Below are 22,680 nucleotides of genomic sequence, written 5' to 3'. Positions count from 1 at the left end.
AGACATTTTTGAGTTTTTTTTTTTTAGCTCATAAGATATTATTAGTGTTAGTGTATTTTATGTGTGGCCTAAGACAATTCTTCTTCCAATGTGGCCAGGGAAGCCATAAGATTGGACACCCCTAGTCTACACTGTAAAAGATAAGCATGTTCTCTCTGACATAAAGTGGTTACAATGAGAATAAAGTGGAAGTTCCAATTTAAATTAAAAAGTCTTTAGTTAAAAACAAAACCTAAAACTGAACATCCAGTTTAATAAGTGCATTAATAATTATGTCCTGGTTAAATTTTTTTCTTAAATTCATCAAACTAAAAAAACTACACAGGCTACTAATTTCATAAGGTACCTACCTCCAGCATCTAGGACAATATCTACTCCCAGGCCACCTGTTTCTTCCAAACAGCTTTCAGCAACATGAACTTTCCCATTAGATACATCAATCACTCGGGCTGTAAAGGACAGGAAATCAGGCAATTGTAGTGTTCTCTATGTGATCAACACAAACAAATCAGGGAAAAAGAAAAAGAAAAGCAAATAAATATCTATTCTTGAAATGAGTTAAGCAATTCAAACAATTACTGAATTTAAAGGGAGAAAGTCAATTTAAATTATACTTTTTCTCATCTAACCCAATATGGGATATAGCAGTCTAAACGAAGAGACCCGTATATTTAATAAAACTAAAATGTGAACATTTTGTGGAGAAGGTGATCCAAGGCTGGTCTGTTGACACAGAGCACTATTCTCTACAGTTATAGGATATGTTGCCAGAATTAGGAATCTGAAAACACAGAGATACATATATAATACGACATGAACTGGAAGATTAAGTCAGTTTCTTTCTTTTTTTTTCAGACGGGGTCTCACTCCATTGCCCAGAATGGAGTGCAGTGGTGTGATCATAGCCCAGTGTAGCCTTGGACTCCTGGGTTCAAGCAATCCTCCTGCCCTAGCCTCCCAAGTAGCTAGGACTACAGGTACATGCCACCATGCCTGGCTAATTTTTTAAATTTTTTTTGTAGGGAGAGGGTCTTGCTATGTTGCCTAAGCTATTTTTGAACTCTTGGCTTCATGTGATCCTCCTGCTTTGGCCTCCTAAATCCCTGGGATTATAGGTGTGAGCCACCACCCCCAGCTAGATTAAGTAGTTTCTCAAGTATGTTCGTATTTAATAGTCTTTAGAGCTAAAAAGCATAAAAATACACAGATGATGCTCATCTTAACAATGGGCTACATCCCAATATACCCACTGTAAGTCAAAAATGCACTCAGTACCCCAATAAACCGACCGTAACATTTAAAAAATCCTAAATCGAAACACTGTCAGCTGGGGACAGTCTGTATTTGTGTAATATGGTAATTATCTACTAGAGGCTGTTTCACCCTTTCTCAGTCATAGAAATCTCCCTCTCTTCCCCATTTACTCTCCCAAATGAAGAAAAATCTTAAAGCTAAGGAAAAGGAACATGATTTTTAGGAGAGTCAGTAAAAATTAAACAAATTTTAACTGGTTGCATTAAAGGATATTAGTAGTATCATATTAATAGAATATAAATTATTGACAGAATTAAAAATAATTCTCAGAATTTTGAACTGGCAAATAACAACATGTTTGTATTCCCTTTCTGTATCTTTTAACACCTTCTAGTTGAAGAGAATTCCTCTTAGAGCTGCTCAGATTAGTGGTGTAGTCCAACAGAGTAATCTAGGATTTGGAGGCAAGGAGGAAGAGGACAAAAGGAAAAGGGGGACAAAGCAATCTAGGAAAGGCAAATTAACAAATAAGAAATTTTCTCTTCATTCATGTTCTTTTTTTCATACCATTCATGCTTTTTTTTTTTTTTTTTTTGAGACGGAGTCTTGCTCTGTCACCCAGTCTGGAGTGCAGTGGTGCGATCTCGGCTCACTGCAAGCTCCACCTCCCAGGTTCACGCCATTCTCCTGCCTCAGCCTCCTGAGTAGCTGGGACTACAGGTGCCTGCCACCACACCAGCTAATTTTTTTTTGTATTTTTAGTAGAGACGGGTTTCACCATGTTAGCCAGTATGGTCTCGATCTCTGGACCTCATGATCTGCCCGCCTCGGCCTCCCAAAGTGCTGGGATTATAGGTGTGAGCCACTGTGCCCGGCCCATTCATGCTTTTTTTTTTTTTTTTTTTTGAGGCAGACTCTCGCTCTGTTGCCCAGGCTGGAGTGCACTGACATGATCTCGGCTCACTGCAACCTCCACCTCCCGGGTTCTAGCAATTCTCCTGCCTCAGCCTCCTGAGTAGCTGGGATTACAGGCGTCTGCCACCACGCCCAGCTAATTTTTGTATTTTTAATAGAGATGAGGTTTCATCATGTTGGCCAGGCTGGTCTTGAACTCCTGACCTCAAGTGATCCACCCATCTCGGCCTCCCAAAGTGCTGGGATTACAGATGTGAGCCACCATGCCCAGCCTGTGCTCTTTCTCCATCCTATTTTCAAATCTCTTCTTTTTCCTATTCTCCTCCTTTCTCCAGCCCCTGTATTGCCTTCCTTCTATTTCTTGGTTATCTCTGTCACAAGCATAATGTAACAATGGAAATAATGTGAGCTTTACTGTCAGACAGGCCTGGGTTCAAATCTCATTCCAGTCCTTTACTAGGTGTATATCCTTGGGGAAGCTAGTTCTCTGAGGCTTGTCTCCAGTTCTTCCACACCCAGCCTGCATCAGGTGTTTCTAAACTGCAACAAAGTTCACCTAATTCAAAGTTAAGTAAATTGTTAAAAACAATGGGGCAAACAGGAAAAAACATTGAAAAATGTAAGTTTCAAAAAAACATAAATAATTAACATTAAAACTATCACTTAAGTAAATTGGAGCTGGATATGGTGGCTCATGCCTGTAATTCCAGCACTTTGGGAGGCCAAGGTGGGTGCATTGCTTGAGCTCCGAAGTTTGATACCAGCCTAGGCAACATGGCTAAACCCATCTCTACAAAAAATACAAAAAATTAGCCGGGCGTGATGGCATATGCCTGTAGTCCCAGCTACTCAGGTGGCTGAGGTGGCAGGATCACCTGACCCCAGGGAGGTCCATACTGCAGTGAGCCATGATTGTGCCACTGTACTCCTGCTGGGTGACACAGTGAGACCCTGTTTAAATAAAAAAAAAAAAAGTAAATTGGGAGATAGCACATACACTGCATTTTGAAACTGACTTTCGTTTGGGATTTTATAATTTTTTTCTTTTTAAGATTACATATAGATGAGGTCTTCCATGTTGCTCAGGCTGGTCTCAAACTCCTGGGCTCAAGCGATCCTCCCACCCTGGCCTCCCAAGGTGCTGAGGTTACAGTCATGAGCCACTGCACCTGGCCAAGGATTTTGTACTTGGTTTTACAAGTACATTTTTAAAGGTGATTTTCCTTCAAAATTTCCTGTTTTAAAGTCTGTGCTCGTAATATTACCCACCTATGGGAGGTCTGAATCTTTCAAGGCACTGCTTATCTTCAAGGCTGCATGCTGTTGAAATCACTTTGGCTCCTCTATGATGTGCTAACTGAATAGCTATTGTACCAAATGCCTGTGTAGAAAAAAATATACAGTGGGTGGATGGTTATAGGTCAGAGGCCATATTGAATTGATTTCTTTATATTATTTAATAAAGTATAATTCTTTAGTGTTACTTTAGTATATTTTAAAATGTTATCTAATAGGAAAAGAGCAAAGTTATGGGCAAGTTTAATAGGGGAAATATTTGATTGACTTTCTTCTTTACAAGGGCTGGTGGAAAAGCTGCATGTCACATGCTGTCACTCGGTCTGACCACAGCACATAATTTCAAGGATGGAGGGCCACATTCAGACACATGGCCTTGCAAAGAGAAAACTGGGCCTTGTCAATGTGATGGTCTAAGCTAATTATATACTATATATGGGAGTCCAGCTACCTGTCTTTGAAGATCAACACTTCAAAAGCTCCATCCTATTCAGACCCGTGGGTAAGTTCAGGCAAACACTACTATCCTGATGTTGGATATCAGGCTAAAGCTAGTGTTGAAGACAGCTTTGCCTTTTCTTCAAAGAAAAGCAGGAAGAAAGCATTTCATCACAAGCCAGTTAGAAGATAAAACTATAATTTCAAGTTTTTCTTAACATTTTTAGATGACAATATTTTATGTATTGTTTTAGTTCTTGAACTATTTTTTGATATATGTAATATGTTTAAATTAGGACGTGTTAATCTTTTGTGTGATCCATCTATATATAAAATGCCAATACTTGATCAACGTAAGTGTGAGGGTGGGAAATAGGCTACAAAGCTGGTAGGGAGTTCTGGACTATGACTTCAAAGGCTCATGTGGTATCTTAGGCTTTGTCTAACAGGAATGAATAAAAATGGCTTGTCTGCTTTTTAATGTACCAGCAGATTCAAAGTCATAAACTAATCACAGTAAATCTAACTTTGATCTTCTATTGATAAAAGCTGCTTATTATAACAAAATAGAACACTGGAAAAAAAAGTCAATCAATAAGCTATTGGCAAAGAATTATATTAGCAAATGGATGGCTCATTGCTAAATTTCCTAAGTTTACAGTATGCTTGTCTGTTTCTTAACAAAACCATTAGCACCTACACTTGCTCCATCCATTATCAGCACTGATTTTCCAGGAGAGAGATGAGAAAGATAATGCAGAGCTGTATAGGCGCGCACTCCATCCCGAATGCTTCCTGCTGCTTCTGTCCATGTGACCTTTTCTGGTTTATGAACTATCGTAAAGAACAAGAAGAAACAATCTGTTAGCAAGTCCCATGAGTCCTACCTCCTGGATCTATTTCTCTCCATCTCTAGTACTACCATGGCCCTGGTCCAAGCCCCTACTCCCATTCTCTCTTACCTACAATACTTTCCATTATTTGCCCATGAATAATTCTCCACATAGGAGTTAGTGTGTGTGTATTTTTAAAACTTTTTATATTGTGAAATAAAACATGCAGAAAAAGTATGTAAAATATAAAATACAGCTGGATGAATAAATATAAAGGAAATATGCAAAGTTAACGGTATACCATCCTGGTGGAGAGAGAGCACAACCATCACCCCAGCAGCCTCTTCTCTCCTCACCAAAGGTCACCACCATTCTCATGCAATTTCTTATTTGTATCACTCAAGTACGCATTCCTAAATAATACAATTTCGTGGCCTGGCGCGGTGGCTCATGCCTGTAAACCCAGCACTTTGGGAGGCTGAGGCAGGCGGATCACAAGGTCAGGAGATCGAGACCATCCTGGCTGACACGGTGAAACCCCGTCTCTGGCCGGGCACAGTGGCTCACACTTGTAATGGCTCACTTTGGGAGGCTGAGGCGGGCGGATCACGAGGTCAGGAGATGGAGACCACGGTGAAACCCCGTCGCAGGAGAGGTGGGAACCGGAGGTGGAGGTTGCATGACGGAAATCGACTGTACTCACCTGGTGACAGACGAACTCAAATTCATATTGCCAAGGCTTTAAACTTTATCTGAATGGAATCATACCATATGCATTCTTTTCTACCTTGCTTTTTATGCTCCACATCATGTTTTTAAGGCATCCTTTCTGTGGATGAGGCTGTTAGAGCACTTTCATTCTTGTTGTTTTATGGTATTCCAATATATTAAAAACACCTTCATTTGCTTATTCATTGTTTAGCTGATGAACATTTGTGTTGTCTCCAATTTTTGTCAGTTACAAACAATGCTGCTAAGTGTGTTCGTGTATGAAAGATAGTCACACTGTGCATGGTTTTTCCTAGGATATTTAAATCGGAGTGGAAATCCCAGGTCCCAGGTATATTATCTGTTCCTTAACTACACTTTTCCAAAGTAATTGCATCAATTTACTTTCCCACAGTAGTGTCCTGTTGCTGTGAATGTTCTTGTCAACTTGTGGAATGATCACATTTATACATTTTTACCAATTATGTAGGTAGGTAATAGTTTCTTATTATGATTTTAATTTGCTTTCTCTGACTACTAAAAGAGGTTGAGCATCTTTCCATGTTTACTGGCCATCTGGAATTCCTTTTGTGAATTCCTTTTTCAAGTGTTTATCAATTTTTCTATTGTTTTGTCTTTTTCTTATTTAGAGCTTTACAGGAATTCTTTATATATTCTAGAGAAGTCATTTGTTCATGTGCTGTAAATATTATTTTCAACTTTGTGCCTTCTGTTTTCAATCTCTTTAACAGTATCTTTAAAAAACAGAAGCATCAGAATGATATTTTAAAAAGATAAATGACATCCTAACAATTCTCTGCTTAAAATTTATCATGGCTTTACACTGTACTTGGAACCAAATGCAACTCCTAATATAGTTTAAAAAGTTCCGCATGATCTGACCGTGAAACTATTCCTTAACATGTTTCACTATTTAATTTTTGTTTTGTATTTATGCTGTACACTGATGTAATTTTTCTGCAATACAAGAAATTCTTTTTCTTTTTCTTTTTTTGAGATGGAGTCTTACTCTGTCGCCAGGCTGGAGTGCAGTGGCGCGATCTTGGCTCACTGCACCCTCCCCCTCCTGGGTTCAAGCAATTCTCCTGCCTCAGCCTTCCGAGTAGCTAGGATTACAGGTGTACGCCACCAGGCCTGGCTAATTTTTGTATTTTTTTAGTAGAGATGGAGTTTCGCCATGTTGGCCAGGCTGGTCTTGAACTCCTGACCTCAGGTGATCTGCCTACCTCGGCCTCCCAAAGTGCTGGGATTACAGGTGTGAGCCACCACGCCTGGCCAAGAAATTCTTTCTCATTTTACCTAAGATCAACTTTATAACATTTTCAGTCTTTACCAGCTCTTTCAAATGTTTCCTTTAATAGCAATGATTCATGTGGACTAGCCATAGTCAGTACTGCATTTAGCAACAAACTAGCGCCATCTAGTGGGCGAAGTGGAGCATTCAAACATGCATGTTGAAATGCTCAGACAAGAGCTGAGAATTAAAACAGTAAAAACATATTAAGCACCAGGAGATAGCACACACAGTACTTTATTCCTTAGGTAACTCTTTAAGATAGCTATTCTCCCAATTTTACGGATTATGAAATAGGGTTCAGGGTAATTGATTAATTTGTCTAATGCCACGTAGCTCATAAGGTGAATATATGACTTTAAAGCACATCTATTTCAACAGTGCATGCTCAATCAATGTATAATTTACTTATTGGGAACATCTTCTATCAAAAGGATTGGGACTACCATATTTTTATTAAAAACTCAATCATGTTGTCCTTAAAGAAATGCTAACTGGCCAGGCAAGGTGGCTCACACCTGTAATCCCAGCACTTTGGGAGGCCAAGGCTGGCAGATCACCTGAGGTCAGGAGTTTGAGACCAGCCTGGACAACATGGTGAAACCCCATCTCTACTAAAAATACAAAAATTAGCCAGGCGTGGTGGCAGGCACCTGTAATTCCAGCTACTTGGGAGGCTGAGGCAGGAGAATCGCTTGAACCCGGGAGATGGAGGTTGCGGTGACCTGAGATCGTGCCATTGCACTCCAGACTAGGTGACAGGGCAAGACTTTGTCTCAAAAAAAAAAAAAAAATTGCATGGTTAGATGTGGGTTAATGTCAACACACTTGCTTTTGTGTTGGGGGTCCACAGGTGTTTATTATGTTATAAAAACTAAACAAATAAGGCCAGGTGCAGTGGCTCACACGTGTAATCCCAGCACCGTGGGAGGCCGAGACAGGCAGAGCACCTGAGGTTGGGAGTTCAAGACCAGCCTGACTAACATGGAGAAACCCCGTCTCTACTAAAAATACAAAAAATTAGTCAGGCGTGGTGGCGCATGCCTGTAATCCCAGCTACTTGGGAGGCTGAGGCAGGAGAATCACTTGAACCCAGGAGGCAGAGGTTGCAGTGAGCTGAGATCACACCATTCATTGAGCTCCAGCCTGGGCAACAAGAGTGCAGCTCCATCTCAAAAACCAAAAAAACAATTTAACAAATAAATGAGAGCCATATTTCCGCATCCAAGAATTATAATTTGATCTCTTTCTAGTTTAGCTCCAAAGGAATAAAAACAATGCTGAAAATTTTGAATGAAAAATAAAATTAGTTTTAGGCTTGACAGAATTGCTTAAGAACTGAAAAGTACAAAAGAGTTGGAAGAATTACTCTACTCTTTAACTCTATTATCAAGTTGGAGAAACAGGACTAACACCACATTTTGGGGGAATGTTTGAAACATAGCTCTTTGGTTTGGTAAAGAACAGACTTACTTGAGTTGAAAGTGACTGAGCACTGAGCACTCATTAAACAATCATGAAGGCCGGGCATAGTGGCTCATACCTGTAATGCCAGCACTTTGGGAGGCCAAGGCGGGAAGATCACTTGAGCTCAGGAGTTAGAGACCAGCCTGGGCAACAAGGCAAGACCAGTTTCTTTTTTTTTTTTGAGACGGAGTCTCGCTCTGTCACCCAGGCTGGAGTGCAGTGGCACGATCTCGGCTCACTGCAAGCTCCGCCTCCCGGGTTCACGCCATTCTCCTGCATCAGCCTCTCCGAGTAGCTGGGACTACAGACGCCCGCCACCACGCCCGGCTAATTTTTTGTATTTTTAGTAGAGATGGGGTTTCACCGTGGTCTTGATCTCCTGACCTCGTGATCCGCCCGCCTCGGCCTCCCAAAGTGCTAGGATTACAAGCGTGAGCCACCGCGCCCAGCCGGCAAGACCAGTTTCTACAAAACAAAGTTAGCTAGGCATGGTGGTGCACGCCTATTGTCCCAGCTACTTGGGAGGCTGAGGTGGGAGGATCGCTTGAGCCCAGGAGTTTGAGGCTGCAGCGAATTGTGATCGTTCCACTGCACTGCAGCCTGGGCTACAGAGTAAGACCCTGTCTCAAAAATAAACAAGCAAACAAAAAACAAAACACCAAAGACAAATTAAAAAACAACAACAAATTATATACAAAAAAAATCACCAGGCAAGTAATAGAAACTAAAATAGAGTTGTGGTGAACTGAAAGTTTTCCCCTACAAACTTGCCGGGAAACTGAAATTATTCCCTTTTACAAAAGGTTGGAGCTACAACAGAGATTAGAGGTTATTCAGCTGAGTGTCCTCATTTATAGATGCAGTCAGCATGCCTAGGATCTAGCCTAAAGGACACACTGTTAGTCATTCTTTTTAACATTGTAAATAGACAAATTATAATTGTATAAATTTACGGGGCACAAAATGATGCTATGATTTATGAATACAATGTGGAATAATTAAATCAAGCAAATTAACATAGCCATCATCTCAAATACTTAACATATTTTATGATGAAAACATTTGAAATTTACTCTCAGGAATTTTGAAATGTACAATACTCTATTATTAACTATATTCACCATGCTGTACAAAGAACTGAAAATAAAAACATATCCCTCGGCTGGGCACGGTGGCTCACGCCTATAATCCTAGCACTTTGGGAGGCCGAGGTGGGCAGATCACCTGAGGTCAGGAGTTTGAGACGGGCCTGGCCAACATGGAGAAACCCTGTCTCTACTAAAAATACAAAAAGTAGCTAGGTGTGGCAGCCGTCACCTGTAATCCCAGCTACTCGGGAGGCTGAGGCAGGAGAATCGCTTGAACCCGGGAGGCGGAGGTTGCAGTGAGCCGAGATCACGCCATTGCACTCCAGCCTGGGCAATAAGAGCAGAACTCCGTCTCATAAATAAATAAATAAAAACATATCCCTCCTGTTTAGCTGAGATTTTATACCCTTTGTCCATCAACACTCCATTCTCCCCAGCCCGCAGCCTCTGTAGCCACCATTCTACTCTCTGCCTCTATGAGTTTGTGTTAGATTCCACATAGAAGTGAGAACATGCTGTATCTGCCTTTCTGTGCCTGGCTTATTTCACTTAGCATAGTGCTCTCCATTTCCATCTGTGTTGTCATAAATGACACAATTTCCTGCTTTTTAAAGGCTGAAGAGTATTCCATTGTGTATATCTATACCATATTATTCATTCATCTGTTGATGGACACTTAGGTTGAGTCCATAACCTGGCTGTTGTGAATAGTGCTGCAATGAACATGGGAGTGCAGACATCTGATTTCAAAGCTTCCGGGAAAATATCCAGAAGGAGGATTGCTGAATCATATGGTAATTCTGTTTTGATTTTTGAGGACCATTCATACACTTTCCATAATGACTGTACTAATTTACATTCTCACCAATAGCGTACAAAGTTTCCCATTTCTCCACATTCTCGCCAATATTTACCTTTCGTCTTTTTGATAGCAGCTATTCTGACAGATATGAGATGGTATTTCTTTGTGGTTTTAATTTGCATTTCCCTAATGATTACTGATGTCGAGTATTTTTTCACGTCTTCTTTTGAGAAATGTCTATTCAGGTCCTTTGACCCTTTTCTAATTGTTTTTTCTTCTTGCTATTGTCTGAGCTCCTTCTATATCACTATATTAACCCCTTATCAGATGTATGGCTTATCAACATTTCCCCCTAGCCTGTAGGCTGTCTCTGCACACTGTTGTTTCCTTTGCTGTGTAAGAGGTCCTTCTTAAACTACTACTTTTTTTCTGAGACAGGCTAGAGTGCAGTGGTGCAAATACAGCTAACAGTAGCCTCAACCTCCTAGGTTCAAGCGATTCTTCCTTCTCAGCCTCCCAAGCAGCTGGGACTATAGGCACACACCACCATACCTAGTTTTTTTTTTTTTTTTGGATTTTTTGTAGAGATGAGGTTTCACCATGTTATCCAGGCTAGTCTCGGACTCCTGAGCTCAAGCGATTGGCTCTACCTTGGCCTCCCAAAGTGCTGGGATTATAGGTGTGAGCTACTGTGCTTGGCCTAGTATTTTTTTTTTAAACAAACTTTTTATTGAGATGATCTTGCTATGTTGCCCATTCTTAAAATATTTTTCTTTTTTTTTTTTTTTTGAGACAGAGTCTCGTTTTCTCGCTCTGTTGCCCAGGCTGGAGTGCAGTGGCGCGATCTCGGCTCACTGCAAGCTCCGCCTCCCGGGTTCAGGCCATTCTCCTGCCTCAGCCTCCTGAGTAGCTGGGACTACAGGCACCTGCCCCCACGCCTGGCTAATTTTTTTGTATTTTTTAGTAGAGATGGGGTTTCACTGTGTTAGCCAGGATGGTCTCGATCTCCTGACCTTATGATCTGCCTGCCTCGGCCTCCCAGTGCTGGGATTACAGGCATCAGCCACCGTGCCCAGCCTTTTTTTTTTTCTTTCTTTTTCTTTTTTTTTTTTTTTTTACAAAATTTTATTTGCTGGTAGAGACAAGCAAGTTGCCAAGGCTGGTCTTGAACTCCTGGGCTCAAAGTACTTATTTTATGTTATTTATTTTTTTGAGACAAAGTCTCGCTCTGTCGCCCAGGCTGGAGTACAGTGGCACAATTTTGGCTCACCTCTGCCTCCTGGGTTCAAGCGAGTCTCGTGCCTCATCCTCTCGAGTAGCTCGGACTAGAGGCATGTGCCACCTCAGCCGGCTAATTTTTTATATTTTTAGTAGAGATGGGGTTTTGTCATGTTGGCCAGGCTGGTCTCAAACTCTTGAAAGGTTCCACCCGCCTTGGCCTCCCAAAGTGCTGGGATTACAGGCATGAGCCACCACGCCTGTCATACTTCTTTTAAAGAAATATTTTGCTGTGTTTTCTTCCTCAAGGAATATCTGCAATTGTTTTCTCTACATAATTTCTGGACTTTAATCCATCTTCCTGATTTATAAATAAGGTAGAAGAAAAAGGCCATTTGTGTGGTTTGCCTGTCTTAGCTTAAACTTTAGAGCTGGCAAATGGATGCTCTAATTTGCTTTTCTCCTTCTGGTCCATGTCATAATTCTCCAATGTTCATCGGTGCCTAAAGGAATGGGCCTTGTTTGGTTGTTGTTGTTTTTTTGTTTTTTTTTTTTTTTGAGACAGAGTCTTACTCTGTCGCCGAGGCTGGAGTGCAGTGGCACTGTGTTGGCTCACTGCAACCTCCGTCTCCTGAGTTCAAGTGATTCTCCTGCCTCAGCCTCCCAAGTAGCTGGGATTATAGGCGCCCACCACCATGCCTGGCTAGTTTTTATATTTTTAGTAGAGACAGGGTTTCACCATGTTGGCCAGGCTGGTCTCGAACTCCTGACCTCAGGCGATCCACCCACCTCGGCCTCCCAAAGTGCTGGGATTACAGGCATGAGCCACCGCGCCCAGCCAATTGTTGTTGTTTTTAATAATTTATCTTCTATAGTAATTTAGTGTTGGTTACTTAATGAAAAGACTCCATATTCACAACATTCTCGAAAGAACAGGGCAATAAGGCCAACCATTCAAGGAAACTCTGGGGCCAAAAATAGGATAGTTTCCCGTAAAGGAGCCAGTGGCAGTCCTCAATTTTCAAACTGCACAATTTCAAGATAGCTCTGGATTAGATACTCTCACTGCATGGTATTTGAGAGGTCTTTATCTTTCAAAGGAAGACACATACTTGGCTCCTAATCTAGGCTTAATGTACATTCCAATAAGTACAGGCCTCAGATCTCTGAAAAAGTATCTTTTGGAAATTAATTTTTAATAAAACAATAGAGTATTATTGGAAATTTTAGATATAATGAATGACATTAATTTAAATAAAAATTACTTTATAATTTTAGAAATGAAATGCCAATGATTTGGTAGCCTAGCTCAAGTTACTGTATGGACCCAACTGAGTAAGATTACTATTTTTGGAAGACCCAAATCCAAATTGGCCTCTGTTCCCAAAAGGTCTGATTAGAGATCACATTATTTAAGAAAAGAACTTAGGAAAAGGTTTAATTCAATAGTTCAAGAACGTAAAAGAAGGTATTTGCAACTATGGATATGGTATGAAGAACATAATGAATCCCAGCATAAGAAATATATGCTGGCTGTACCACTGGAGTCCTGATGTATCCACTGACCATATCTTCCTCCCCTGCTCACACAGGTAACTTCTACCCAACTTTCCATCCTCTACCTTTTCTCTATATCCTTAAATAACATATGCTTAATTTTGTACATTTTTGAACTGTATATAAATAAATGGTATGGGACTGTTTGTATTCTTCTGTAACTTGCTTTTTTCACTTTGATATGTTTTTTCACTTTGATATGTTTAGCTCTTACTCATTTTCACTGCTAAATAGAAATTCATTCTATGAATATTTTCAATTATCTATTTGCTTGGTGATGGACATTTGGGCGGTTTCCAGTTTCTTTCACTATTACAAATAACGCTACTATCAACTCTTATGCAGTATGTCTCCTAGTGCACATCAAATTTCCATAGGCTACATAAGTGGAATTACTAGGTCTGGTATATATACATCATTAATTAGGATGTATATCTAAATTATTTTCTAACATATTTGTACCAACTTACACTCCAGTGCATGAAAGGTTCCATCATTCCACATCCTTCCCACCCTTTGGGATGGTCAGATTTCTTTTTTTTTTTGAGACGAAGTCTCACTCTGTCACCCAGGCTGGAGTGCAGTGGTGCCATCTCGGCTCCCTGTAACCTCCACCTCTCGGGTTCAAGTGATTCTCCTGCCTCAGCCTCCAGAGTAGCTGGGATTACAGGCATGCACCAACAGCCCAGCTAAGATTTTTTGTATTTTTAGTAGAGACAGGGTTTCGCCATATTGGCCAGGCTGGTCTCAAACTCCTGACGTCAAATAATCTGCTCGCCTCGGCCTCGCAAAGTGCTGGGATTACAGGCGTGAGCCACTGCACCTGGCTGATGGTCAGACTTTTTAACTTTTGTCAGTCTAGTGGAAGCATAATGTTATCGCTAAGTGGTTTTAATTGCTTTCCCCTGATTACTTAGGAGATGAAGCAACTGTTTAATATGGTTTCATGAAGTGTGTGTGTGTATGTGTACTTTAAATATTAAAAAAGTAAATTACCATAAGAAAAATTAAAAACGAACATTTCAGTTAAACTCAACACTAGTCAAAAGATATCTGCAATAGAAACCAAAGATAAGTGCTCTTTTTTTTTCTTTTTTGAGACAGAGTCTCGCTCTGTCACCCAGGCTGTAGTGCAGTGGTGCAGTCTCGGCTCCACCTCCAGAGTTCAAGCGATTCTCATGTGTCAGCCTCCTGAGTAGCTGGAATTATAGCCGTGTGTCACCACGCCCAGCTAATTTTTTTGTCTTTTCAGTAGAGACCGGGTTTCGCTATGTTGGCCTGGCTGGTCTCAAACTCCTGGCCTCAGGTGACCTGCCCACCTTGGCCTCCCAAAGTACTGGGATTACAGGTGTAAGCCACTGCACCCAGCTTGAGATGAGTGTTCTCGATTCATTCCTGTCTCAAACTCTACATGTACTGTCTAAATTCTATACATTTTTTGTTTCAGTCAATAACCAAGAGTAAACAAAAATTTTTAATTCTGATTAGGGATATAATTTAAGAGCCAAGACAGAAACCACTTTTCAAAGATCTTACCATGAGCAGTGTTAGTAAAACTTAAAGGTCTATATATTGTTTAGTCTGAATATGAATTTTATGAATACTAATTATAAGCTAGAAGTATTCACATGACCAGGTAACATTTTTTACATACATGACTGGCTAATGATACTTTATTAAGTACAACACTTATGATAGATTCAAAAAAATTAAAATGTTATTAAACCATATGTCAATGAAGTAAGACTTATGTGAGCTCCAAAGTACTGAATTGCTACATACCCAAGTAATGCTCATGAACTCTAACAACTTCACAAAGTCCAGGGTCTTCAGAGTCCAGGGGCAAAATTCCTAAAAATCAAAACAAGAAATTTAAGGGATATAAGTCAAAAATTCATTCCTAATGAGAGGCCAGTAAGTATTATTACAAATTTTGTTCAGTGAAATTTTGAGGAAGGTTCCAGTAATTACTAGTATGGACAAGAAAAAATTCAGAAATGGGAAGGGAAGTGCACTGTGCCACTCCTGCTATCTCTTTCTTCTTTCCCCTCTGAGTGATAGTAAGATGATGGCTGATGTTATAGAATGAAGTCAGAGTCTTGGGAGCATCTGGACTCCTTGTTAAAATTCTCCCTGATGGGCTGGGCGTGGTGGCTCATGCCTGTAATCCCAGCACTTTGGGAGGCTGAGGCAGGTGAATCATGAGGTCAGGAGTCCGAGAACGGCCTGGCCAACATGGAGAAACCCTGTCTCTACTAAAAATATAAAAAATTAGCTGGGCAAACATGGAGAAACCCTGTCTCTACTAAAAATATAAAAAATTAGCTGTCTCTACTAAAAATATAAAAAATTAGTGGCAGACACCTGTAATCCCAGCTACTTGGGAGGCTGAGGCAGGAGAATTGCTTGAATCTGGGAGATGGAGGTTGTAGTGAGCTGAGATTGCACCTGCATTCCAGCCCGGGCAACAGTGTGAGACTCTGTGTCAAAAAAAAAAAAAAAAAATTGTCCCTGACAGGTTGGGCATAGTGGTTCACACTTGTAATCCAACACTTTGGGAGGCCAAGGCAGGAGGATTGCTTGAGGCCAGGAGTCCAAAGCCAGCCTGGTCAACATAGTGAGACCTCATCTCTACAAAAGAAAAATTTAAATATTAGTTGGGTATCATGGTATGCACCGGTAGTTCTAGCTATCGAGGAGGCTGACGCAGGAGGATTGCTTGAGTCCAGGAGTTCAGTTCTGCCATGAGCCATGATTACACCACTGCACTCCAGCCTGGGCGACAAGAGCAAGATTCTGTCTCAAACTAACAAACAAATAAACAAAATTGTCCTTGATGCATGGCTACCTTCCTATAGTTTGGTTCCATAACATACCTCAGTATGTTTCTATTTTTTTTTTTTTTTTTGAGACAGAGTCTTGCTCTGTCGCCTAGGCTGGAGTGCAATGGCGCGATCTCGGCTCACTGCAACCTCCGCCTCCTGGGTTCAAGCGATTCTCCTGCCTCAGCCTCCCGAGTAGCTGGGATTACAGGCGTGCACCACCATGCCCAGCTAATCTTTGTATTATTAGTAGAGATGCAGTTTCACCACATTGGCCAGGCTGGTCTCGAACTCCTGACCTTGTGATCCACCCACCTCAGCCTCTCAAAGTGCTGGGATTACAGGTGTAAGCCACCACACCTGGCCAGAGTATGTTTCTAATAAAATCCCATTTTTCTTCTAAGCTAGTCTAATTTTATTTTTGGTTTCTTACAAAAAGAATCTTGAATAACACAGAGTGCCACTGATTTCCTGAGCAGAATAAAAAGACAAGAAAGAAATAATCAATTCTCCAGGATAATGCCTGAGTCAAAGGCAATACTATAAAAAGCTGATGAAAACTTTCTTACAAGTCTATCCTTTAAGAATTTCAAGCATGCTATAATTTTAATGCTATAAGGCTAAATATTTTTTCTTTCTTTTTTTTTTTTTTTTTTTGGACAAGGTCTTGCTCTGTCACCAGGCTGGAGTACAGTGGTGTGATCATGGCTCCTTAAACTTCCAGGCTCAGGCAATCTCTCACCTCAGCCTCCTGAGTAGCTGGGACTACAGGTGTGTGCCACCATGCCTGGCTAATTTTTGTATTTTTTATGTAGAGCCGAGCTTTTGCAATGTTGCCCAGGCTGGTCTTGAACTACTGAGCTCAAGTGATCTTCCTGTCTTGGCCTCACAAAGTGCTAGGATTACAGGTGTGAACCACCGCATAATATATATTACATGGCCCTATATAAGTTATATAAATGTTTTCTAACTTTATGTCTTCCACAGAGAAATGGAAATTTCAAAGACTACTATAAAAGTCATACCCTATGTTTGTGTGACTCTCTAGGATGCAGGTTGCAACTATAAAGGTCATAGCCTATGTCTGTGTGACTGTCTAGGACACAGGTTGCAAAATTGCAAAAATACTGTGGATTTTAAAGAACAATAAATGTTTCAAGTCAATTTTTAGTTTTACAAGAGTTGTAAGAGCAAAGCTCTGTATGATTTCAGTTGAAATGGTGCATGGAGCTTCTATATGGCCCAGTCAGTCAGCAGCCTTCAAGCATGTGACTTGTAACTTTCCTTCTCCCTAAAGACTTCAGTCTGGCCACAGACTAAGCATCTGCCAGAAAAAGGCTACACCAAGCACTGTAGCAACTATGATTATCTTTTTATCTATAAAACTGTTCTACAGCTAAATATTAAAAAGTTTTAAATGTTCTGCTATTGCAATCAAGGTCCCAGTTTTTATCATCAATAGAAATTTGACAGTAAATTCCAAAAACCAGGAAACTATTTCTTTCTTTTATTTATTTATTTTTTTTGAGATGGAGTTTCATTCTTCTTGCCCAGGCTGGAGCGCAATGGTGCGATCTCGGCTCACCACAGCCTCTGCCTCCTGGGTTCAAGCAATTTTCCTGCCTCAGCCTCCTGAGTAGCTGGGATTATAAGCACGTGCCACCATGCCTGGCTAATTTTGTATTTTTAGTAGAGACGGGGTTTCTCCATGTTGGTCAGGCTGGTCTTGAACTCCCGACCTCAGGTGATTCGCCCACCTCGGCCTCCCAACGTGCTGGGATTACAGATGTGAGCCACCGCACCCGGCCTGGAAAGTACTTCTATATGAAGCAAGGTCACAGTGAACATAAATAGTTATATAGAAAAAACAGAGATGACAGTAAAATAGATGACTGGAAATAAGACTGTGAACTATAACTTACCAACTACTTCATCATCTGGTTGAAAGAATGATACCTTGCTTCCAACTAAAGAGTGAAGAAAATCAATAGTTAATATTACAAGTTTATTAAATATAATTCTTAACTATTAAAATACATTTTTAAAATCTGTGGATTTGTAAAAAGACTGATTTTGTTCAACTTAGAAAAAAGGACAAAAATGTCAATAACATTTTGATGGTCTATAAGGACTACAGGATATATAGCACTCCAAATCTGGATTCTCTAGATACTTGGGCCATGTGATTGTTGAGACCAGGAGAAGTATGTCTCTCTTTGCCTATTTAGCTGACTTTATTTTTTTTTTTTTGAGACGGAGTTCTGCTCTTGTCAACCAGGCTGGAGTGTGTGGCACGATCTTGGCTCACTGCAACCTCCATCTCCCAGGTTCAAGTGATTCTTGTGCCCCAGCCTCCCGAGTAGCTGGGACTACTGGCGTGCACCATCATGCCTGGCTAATTTTGTATTTTTAGTAGAGACAGGGTTTCACCATCTTGGCCAGGCTGGTCTTGAACTCCTGACTTCAAGTGATCAACCCACCTTGGCCTCCCAAAGTGCTGGGATTACAGGTGTAAACCACTGTGCCTGGCCTCTATTTAGCTGACTTTAAGGAAGAAGGAGTAAAGGAAAATAATCTATTCTATAGCTTCTATGATCATTATATTGTTTTCTACTCCTCCTGTGGCTAGCCCAATCTGTCTTTATTTTTGTTGCAGAATCTCATACAACAGAGAATTCTGAGAATGCAGCAGGACAAGCCGCAGACAAAACCCCTCAGACACTGAGCTAAAGAAGGAAGGGCTTTATTCGGTTGGGAGCTTCGGCAAGACTCACGTCTCCAAAAACTGAGCTCCCCAAGTGAGCAATTCCTGTCCCTTTTAAGGGCTTACAACTCTAAGGGGGTCCGTGTGAGAGGGTTGTGATCGATTGAGCAAGTAGGGGGTACGTGATTGGGGGCTGCATGCACTGGTAGTCAGAACGGAACAGAACAGGACAGGGATTTTCACAATGCTTTTCCATACAATGTCTGGAATCTACAGATAACATAACCGGTTAGGTCAGGGATCGATCTTTAACCAGGCCCAGGGCGCAGCGCTGGGCTGCCTGCCTGTGGATTTCATTTCTGCCTTTTAGTTTTTACTTCCTCTTTCTTTGGAAGCAGAAGTTGGGCATAAGACAATACGAGGGGTGGTCTCCTCCCTTAAGAAGAGTGACATTAAAATTATTTTGATTTGGGAAATAAATTCAGGTTGCTACCAAGAAGTTTTCTGGAACTTTATAGAAATGATGGCCAGGCACGGTGGTTCACGCCTGTAATCCCGGCACTTTGGGAGGCTGAGGCGGGTGGATCACGAGGTCAGGAGATCGAGACCATCCTGGCTAACACGGTGAAACCCTGTCTCTACTAAAAAATTAGTCGGGTGTGGTGGCGGGTGCCTGTAGTCCCAGCTACTTGGGAGGCTGAGGCAGGAGAATGGCGTGAACCTGGGAGGTGGAGCTTGCAGTGAGCCAAGATTGCGCTACTGCACTCCAGCCTGGGTGACAGAGCAAGACTCCATCTCAAAAAAGAAAAGAAATGATATAGTTACATTTTCTCTATATATGTAGAGAAAAAGCCTCCACAATCAGTCAATTCATTTGAGTAGTTTCATTCAAAGAGTTACAAGAGGAAAGGGGAGGAAAAAAACCCAAATATTGTTGAATGCCTCCTTGTGCCCAGCATTGTTGTGTGTTTATACATTTAAACTTCACAATGTACTAATAAGGTATTATTATTTCTATTTAACAGACAAGGAAACTGACATGAAGCAGTGAAGTAAGATGGAAACCTGAATCTGGAAATGGCCCCTTCGACTGGCTCTGTCAACAAAATGGCCCCAGAGTGCATTTGTTGCCACTAGCAAGTAATTCGAAGCCTGGTATTTCCACTTTCAAGTCTTTCTTTTGGAGTTTGCTTCTTCTTTGGCTCCCTCCTGTGCCATCATCCCCAAATCCTTCTGGCTTCGGATTCACTATACTTTTATCTTTCCCTTCTACTGCTGATCCCTGTCCTCCTAAGGTCACTCTGACTCTTTTTTTCTTGGTTTCTTTCATACTCCTCTTCTTTTAATTGACCCTCAAACAGTGCATTCCAAAGGGTTCTTTGTTTACAGCTCTCCTCCTTTTCTACTCTCTCCCTTGGAGAACTCATCAACTCTATTATTTCAAATACAACCTACATGGCAACATTTCTCAAATATATACTTTCCAGCATAGATCTCAAAGCTCATGAGCTTTAACTCATTTAGTTGCTTACTAGATATTGCCAGTGAGATGTCACTTAAGTTCCTTGAACTCAGTAAGTATAAATCTAAATTCATAATATTCCTCCAAATTGGATCATCTTCCTTTATCAAATGTTGGTTCTAATTCAAGCCTGAACCAGAACTCTGTAAGCCATTCCTGGTTCTGATCTGTTTTTAATTTCCCAGGTCCTGCAGACTTTATTTCCTCAATATGTCTTGAATCCATCCCTCTTCTCCACCTCTGCCACCACTGTTGAGGTTATGGACTTTGCTGTTTCTTGCCTCTTGGTCTGCAACCCAACCAGTCCTCTTGCCTTTAGACTCGTTTGCCTCACATCCACCCTTCCTTCAAATGCCTACTCTAATAATCTCCCTAAAATACAATCTGATATCTAAGGCTCAACCAAAGGTCTAGCCCTTGCCTATCCTTCTGCTTCATTTTTGGAAGGCAGGAATTAGTGTTCACATCATCATGAAAGTATTTTGTGCAATATCTTTTATTCTGCAATATTTGAAGGATAATTTTTTTTTCTTTTTCTTCTTTTGAGACAGGGTCTTGCTCTGTTGGCTCAAACTCCTGGGCTCAAGCGATCCTCTCACCTCTGCTTCCCAAAGTGATGGGATTACAGGTGTAAGCCACCAAGCCCAGCCCAGGAGGAGAATTTTCTTGACAAAATGTTTCTCTGCTACCAAGTACCATACTCTTGATGCCCGCCCAGGACTTTATCTTGCTCTAGCAATACCAAACTCTTTGTAATTCTTATACACATCCCACTTTCACTTGTTTGTCTTTGTTCATAATATCCTCCCTGCTGGGTGTGATTCTCAACCTGCTTGCCCCTTAAGATTTGGACATCTTACTCCAAGAAGCCTTTCCTGTTTCTTCTGGCTGGGTTAAGCAGCTTTCTTCAGAGCTTACATAATAATCTGCTCATGTGTGTATTTGTCTCTCCCCTAGAGAGTGAACTGTTTAAGGGCAAGGAGTTCGTTTCACTTATATCCTAAGCAGTTAGCAATTGCTCATTAAATGTAAAATGAATGATCATCTGGTTATTAAATTTATTTTTCTACAGTCTGAGAAAAAAACATAATTATCATTTAGCTGTGTCAGAAGATTACATATATCAAATCTATTATACGTTAAAATCACAGGTAAAACTCAAATATACTCTAACATACCTTAACACATTTATTCATTTGCATAGGAGGTAAAAGCAAACACACTAATCATGAACCACCTGTTAGTGAATATTAAGTATAGGTCTATTTAGAAATAAATTATATCAAATGCCTGATATAAGGCTTACTGTTCTGTATGTTAAGATCATTATTTCATCATAAAAAGACAATATTGGTCATTCTATTCAATATATGATTACTTGTGGATTTAAATATATAACCCCTATTTACCACACTGTAATAAGCTCTCCAATTATAAAATGCCAATTAAGTCCTATTTTTCTTTTCAATTAAAAAAAAAAAAGGGGCCAGGGATGGTGGCTCATGCCTGTAATCCCAGCACTTTGAGAGGCCGATGTGGGCAGATCACTTGAGGTCAGGAGTTTGAGACCAGCCTGGCCAACATAGTGAAACCCCATCTCTACCAAAAAATACAAAAATTTGCCAGGTGTGGTGATGAGCGCCTGTAGCCCCAGCTACTTGGAAGGCTGAGGCAGAGTTGCTTGAATCTGGGAGGCAGAGGTTGCAGTGGAGCAGACATCATGCCACTGCACTCCAGCCTGGGCGATAGAGTGAGACTCTGAAGAAAAAAAAAAAAAAACCAAAGAAGCTAGACAAAGCCAGGCATAATGTCGTGTACCTGTAGACCAGGGGTGTCCAATCTTTTGGCTTCCCTGGGCCATACTGGAAGAGAAAGAATTGTCTTGAGCAACACATACAATACACTAACACTAAATGATCGCTGATGAACCAAAAAAAAAAAAAAAAAAAATCACGTAATTTTTTTTTCAAATTAATTAATTAATTTTTTTTTGAGACAGAGTCTTGTACTTGTCACCCAGGCTGGAGTGCAGTGGCGCCATCTCGGCTCACTGCAAGCTCCGCCTCCTGGGTTCACGCCATTCTCCTGCCTCAGCCTCCCGAGTAGCTGGGACTACAGGCGCATGCCACCACGCCCAGCTAATTTTTTGTATTTTTAGTAGTGACAGGGTTTCACCGTGTTAGCCAGGATGGTCTCGATCTCCTGACCTCGTGATCTGCCCGCCTCGGCCTCCCAAAGTGCTGGGATTACAGGCATGAGCCACCACGCCTGGCCAAAAAAAGCACATAATGTTTTAAGAAAATTCACGAATTTGTGTTGGGCTGACTTCAAAGCTGTCCTGGGCTGCATGCTGGTTAGACAAGCTTGCTGTAGACTTAGCTACTCAGGAAGCTGAGGCAACAGGATCGCTTGAACCCAGGAGTTAAGGCTGTAGCTATGATCAGGCTGGGCAACACAGAGAGACCTTGTCTCTCAAAAAATAAAAATAAAAATAAAAATAAAAAAGGACATTTTCATATAATTAAATTTAAATTTGAAAGGTTGTATATAATTTTATGTACCAGTAAACCAATTAGCTACATTTAATCTCTTTTACCTTAGAAAATAAATACATATACTCACATCTGTATACTTACCATCTAATACAATTCCAGCAATTTCTCTCCCAACAGGAAATAAATCCTTTTTCATCTTCATTTCTGCCAGAAGCTAAATCATGACAAAGGCAGTTAACACACTAC

General features: G+C 40.8%; 1 protein-coding gene across 2 annotated transcripts in view; it reads right to left on the bottom strand.

The window, feature by feature from the left end:
• Nucleotides 1–22,680, bottom strand: part of CRYZL1 (crystallin zeta like 1) — a 51,560-nt gene that overhangs the window by 9,283 nt on the left and 19,597 nt on the right. For both annotated transcript variants that reach the window (XM_032175682.2, XM_032175684.2), the window contains exons 4-9: nucleotides 22,576–22,648; nucleotides 17,636–17,680; nucleotides 14,674–14,742; nucleotides 4,604–4,737; nucleotides 3,439–3,550; nucleotides 351–449 (exon numbers count right to left, since the gene is read on the bottom strand). In XM_032175682.2, the coding sequence (XP_032031573.1) occupies nucleotides 351–449; nucleotides 3,439–3,550; nucleotides 4,604–4,737; nucleotides 14,674–14,742; nucleotides 17,636–17,680; nucleotides 22,576–22,648 (532 nt within the window). The remainder of the gene's footprint in view (nucleotides 1–350; nucleotides 450–3,438; nucleotides 3,551–4,603; nucleotides 4,738–14,673; nucleotides 14,743–17,635; nucleotides 17,681–22,575; nucleotides 22,649–22,680) is intronic.

Source organism: Hylobates moloch, unplaced genomic scaffold (assembly GCF_009828535.3).
Source record: "Hylobates moloch isolate HMO894 unplaced genomic scaffold, HMol_V3 SCAFFOLD_14, whole genome shotgun sequence".
Lineage (NCBI taxonomy): Eukaryota > Metazoa > Chordata > Mammalia > Primates > Hylobatidae > Hylobates > Hylobates moloch.
Note: the sequence above shows the minus strand (reverse complement) of the source record. Positions and strands in the feature narration are given on the sequence as shown.